General features: G+C 38.2%; 1 protein-coding gene across 1 annotated transcript; it reads left to right on the top strand.

Annotated features, from left to right (window-relative positions):
• The first annotated feature begins 507 nt into the window (after nucleotides 1-507).
• On the top strand, nucleotides 508-1,452 carry LOC103584142 (olfactory receptor 11H7-like). The gene has a single exon (XM_008565250.1). The coding sequence runs from the start codon at nucleotides 508-510 to the stop codon at nucleotides 1,450-1,452; it is 945 nt and encodes a 314-aa protein (XP_008563472.1).
• The last annotated feature ends 3,852 nt before the right edge of the window (nucleotides 1,453-5,304 follow it).

The following is a 5,304-nucleotide window of genomic DNA, read 5'->3' as shown; positions in this document are numbered from 1 at the left end:
TTTATTACAAACGATAGCATTCATGTCCTCATATTTTGAAGTGAGTAGTGCTAAGTCATTGCTATGTATGAACAGCTTTCTCTGAAAAACAAGTTAGGTATAAAACAAACTGGTTTGCCTCTATTACAAGATTTCTTTACATCAAAAGAAGATGAAGTTTTATTGATTTTTGTCCACTGCCACAGAAAATTCAAACAGCCTGGAACTTACAAAGAAGCAAGGCCAAAGGACTCATTCAGAATAGGGCAGGATTTGGACAAGATTTGTTTTAGAATATCCAATACACTTGCCTGCCGAGTCAAACTCCCTGTTCCAAGAAAAACCTCAAGATGCCTCAGCAGCAAAGTAAATTGTCATTATCTGTCAATCCTTTCTCTCTTAGAATATCCAATACACTTGCCTGCCGAGTCAAACTCCCTGTTCCAAGAAAAACCTCAAGACGCCTCATTATCTGTCTATCCTTTCTCTCTGTCAATCCTTTCTCTCTTTTTCCACAGTCTAGAGTCCATGAATAAGTCAGGGGTATCTACGGTTACGCAGTTTATCTTGTTGGGCTTCCCTGGTCCCTGGAAAATTCAGATCATGCTTTTCTCAGTGATTTTGTTGGTCTACATCTTGACTGTGACTGGGAATGTGGCCATCATCTGTGCAGTGAGTTGGGATCACCGACTCCATACCCCTATGTACATACTCCTGGCCAACTTCTCCTTCCTAGAGATCTGGTATGTGACCTGCACAGTTCCCAACATACTGGACAACTTTCTTTCCAAAACTAAGACCATATCCTTCTTTGGCTGCTTTACTCAGTTCTACTTCTTCTTTTCCCTGGGCACAACGGAATGTTTCTTCCTCTGTGTCGTGGCTTATGATCGGTACCTAGCCATCTGCCACCCACTGCACTATCCTTCCATCATGACAGGTCAGTTCTGTGGCATTTTGGTATCTGTTTGTTGGCTCATTGGTTTCCTTGGATATTCAATTCCCATTTTCCTTATGTCTCAACTACCCTTCTGTGGTCCCAACATCATTGATCACTTTCTATGTGATGTCGACCCACTTATGTCATTGTCCTGTGCTCCCACACACATCGTAGAACATGTATTCTATTCTGTGAGCTCTCTTATCATCATTCTCACCATTTTGTACATCCTTGGGTCCTATACCCTGGTGCTCAGAACTGTGCTTCAGGTGTCTTCTTCAGCTGGACGGCAAAAGGCCTTCTCTACCTGTGGATCCCACTTGGTTGTGGTGTCTCTGTTCTATGGAACCATAATGGTGATGTATGTGAGTCCCACATCTGTCAACTCAGTTGCTATGCATAAAATCATCACACTGATATATTCTGTGGTAACGCCAGTCTTAAACCCCTTTATTTATAGCCTGCGCAATAAGGACATGAAATATGCCCTCCATCATGTCTTTCGTGGAATGCAAACTATCCAAAGTTTGTGAACAGTTTTGAATAACCCAATATTTGTATCTCTCTTTCTGCAAGTAGAAAAATAATCCTCTTCTTTCAATACAAACTGACTTGACTTTATTCATAGCTATCACAGTTCTTTTGTGCAAAGCAAAACTCATCATGTATCTAACCATATTTTGATGAGCTTCTAGTTTCAGAAATGTGTTTCATGGGAAGGTATTGGCTCCCAATGCATGGTAAAAATAACTTTTAAAAATCTTAGTATCTACTTCCAGGGAGGTATGGGCTTTTTCAGTGTGCAATCTCTGTCCACACAACATTGTTAGGAGGTATGGTCAAATTGATTATTTGCTCATGTGATTGTCTATCACTTCTTTAAAAAGATACATAACAATATACCTGCTGTCCTGGATTTCTGGCAACACATCATTATTAAATACACTAAGAGACTGTGAATCCAGTTTCACAATTCTAGTTCATCATCCTCTTCAACAGTGTGCAAGGGGAGGCTGGAAATTAGACTGAAGCCATGAGCAAGAACACCTTTGCTAAGTGTTGCTAGTGTGCAGTCCCCCTAAGTGAAGTGAGGGGTACATCAGGAGAACTACTCAGAGGGTTTGACCTTGTTCCCTGGAGTTTGAGGGACACCTGCACTGCCCCTTATTCATACCTGGAAAAATGTAGAGACTCTGAAAGAGCTGGTTCTGAGAGCAGAGAATGAAGAGATAGGCTATGGCAGGAGCAAACTAAATTTATACCCATAATGGAGCAAATATAGAATATCCACATTTGACCTACTTAGGCTCCATGAAAGGTAACCAACTTGGACCATTTTGAAAGGGAGCCCACCCAAAACTACTTGAAGAAGTAAGGTAGTCCCAAAAGTGAGTCTATATGGAGTGGGTCACCAGAATCTAGGGATAAAAGAAGCCATAAGTAGCCAGCCAGTACAGCATTTCCCACAACAGGGAACTGAAGTTTGGAGAGCCCACTGGAAAATATACACATGCATTTATTTATTTACTTATATTTATATTTATATATATTTCACAAGAGAAAAAAATCAACATTGAGCCTTTTGTAAACCTGTAAGATAACAATACCTGATAACACCTATACCAGTTAAGGAACAGCCTTTCTGTCTTTATTTCTCCCCCACCTCAAACCTAGAGTAACAAGAGGCAGCAAATTAATGTAGGAAAGGAGGAGTGAAAGGTCAGAGGGAAAGAAAGCAGATCAAGCCTGAATTAGAGCTAGTTTGGAGGAGTAAGCTTTAATTTGGACTAAAAAAATTAAAATTTTGGTTTTAGACTGTAATGTACTTTCCAATATCTGGATAAGGAGATCATGTGTTACTACTAAAAGTAATCATAAAAGCTATCATATTGGCTCAAGATATTCATTGATGGAAACAAATAGAATATCAGAATGTGTTTAAAACAGACATCATGAGAAAAAATAAAGTTCCTTTATGTTTATACACTACCAAATCCGAATCATCTAATAAAATAGTTACAAGTACAAATGTTTAAACATTGCTGTAGCCTAAGACAGGAAGAAAACCCTTACCTTAAAGACCAAGTGGTACCTCCTTGAAAGTCACCTTGGGCAACTGGAGAACACTATGCTTCAGCCTGGGTATAGGGGCCTAAAAAGAATGGAGAAAAGAATCAGAAGTTCTGCTTAGGATGGTACTAAAGATATGGTTGAACTATCCATCACAGCTTTGCCTTCTAATATTTCAGTGACTCAGCTAAACTCACTAGCCAAAAGATGTACCTAAAACAGTTTGTATAAACTCAATAACTCACAAGGATCCTACTGCTGCAACTTACTAGATGTGTTGAACTATCCATCACAGCTTTGCCTTCTAATATTTCAGTGACTCAGCTAAACTCACTAGCTAAAAGATGTACCTAAAACAGTTTGTATAAATTCAATAACTCACAAGGATCCTACTGCTGCAACTTACTAGATGTAAATATGTAGCTTCACCTGTCAAACATCTATCCTTTCATTAATATTCAACTCAGAAATCATTTCTACCAGAAAGCATTTCTTGTATTCCCAAGCTGAACTTCCAAAGTGGTAAAGCTGAAGAAAAGAAATAAATGATTAACACAAATTACTCCTCTCCCTTTGGTGCATAGGGAAGTGGGTATAGTTGGGGAAAGACTCACAGAAGTCTTCTAAAATGTTGATAATATCCCATCATTTTTACTTGGATAAAAATGGACACAGGCATTTATAAATTTTATATTTTTTAGACTTGCACATATATTATATAGACTTTTCTGTATACATGGTGTATTATGTAATTAAAAATATGATTTATAATGAATTTAGTGTTGTCCTTAATGAGACCCTTCATAGAATTTTTTAAAAAATAGCTTGAACCTAGGGCCAGCCTGTGGCTCACTTGGGAGAGTGTGGTACTGATAACACCAAGGCCACGGGTTCTGATCCCTATATAGGGATGGCCAGTTAGCTCACTTGGGAGAGCATGGTGCTGACAACACCAAGTCAAGGGTTAAGATCCTCTTACCGGTCATCTTTAAAAAAAAAAATAGCTTGAACCTAAAAATAAAACTCTTAAAAATGTGTGTCTATCAATAGGGGAATAATTAAATAAGCTATGATTCATTCACACAATGGACAATCTTCTTTAAAAAAAATTTTTTTAAAGAAGATTGTCCATTGTGTGAATGAATCATAGCTTATTTAATTATTCCCCTATTGATAGACACACATTTTTAAGAGTTTTATTTTTAGGTTCAAGCTATTTTTTTTTTTAAAGATGACCGGTAAGAGGATCTTAACCCTTGACTTGGTGTTGTCAGCACCATGCTCTCCCAAGTGAGCTAACTGGCCATCCCTATATAGGGATCAGAACCCGTGGCCTTGGTGTTATCAGTACCACACTCTCCCAAGTGAGCCACAGGCTGGCCCTAGGTTCAAGCTATTTTTTAAAAAATTCTATGAAGGGTCTCATTAAGGACAACACTAAATTCATTATAAATCATATTTTTAATTACATAATACACCATGTATACAGAAAAGTCTATATAATATATGTGCAAGTCTAAAAAATATAAAATTTATAAATGCCTGTGTCCATTTTTATCCAAGTAAAAATGATGGGATATTATCAACATTTTAGAAGACTTCTGTGAGTCTTTCCCCAACTATACCAACTTCCCTATGCACCAAAGGGAGAGGAGTAATTTGTGTTAATCATTTATTTCTTTTCTTCAGCTTTACCACTTGTGTATGTATCTCTAAATAAATGTGGTGGAGTAGGAAAATCCAAAGACCCATTCCTTCATAGAAACATGAGCAGAGATAGCAGAAACTGTCAGAACCAGTTTTATCAGAACTCTGGAAAATAGTCAAAGATTTACAGCAATCAAGTGAATGCTTCATCAAGAAAAAGGTAACTAAAACATGGTAGGAGGGCTTTGTAGCATTTTAACTTGTCCTTTCCACATCCCCTCCTCCTCAGCTCAACAGTAGCCTTGATGATAGCAGCCCATGGTCCCAATGTGAGTTCTCGATTCCAGAGGAATTAGAGTGCAGCTGGTTTTCAAAAGGTTTTTTGGCTCTTTTGACCTGTCTAGGGGTCCCCTAAAAGACTACAAGAGGTAGTTCACCCAAGTTGGAACTCTATCAGGGCAGAGAAACAGCTATGTGGAGGGCATTCTTCAAAAACGTTAAAAGGCAAAAAAAACTAGCCCCTGCTGCATGGGACAAAGTATATCAACTGAGACAAACAATAGACTTACTTAAAAGCTTAGAGAAAAAGCTGGAAAGTGAGCTACTATGGAGAATAAGGACACTGAGGAACCTTCCACTTATTCCTGGGAATCTCATCAAATAGAGAA

Source organism: Galeopterus variegatus, unplaced genomic scaffold (genome assembly GCF_000696425.1).
Source record: "Galeopterus variegatus unplaced genomic scaffold, G_variegatus-3.0.2 Scaffold45347, whole genome shotgun sequence".
Classification (NCBI taxonomy): Eukaryota; Metazoa; Chordata; class Mammalia; order Dermoptera; family Cynocephalidae; genus Galeopterus; species Galeopterus variegatus.
This window is presented reverse-complemented; position numbering and strand designations above follow the sequence as displayed.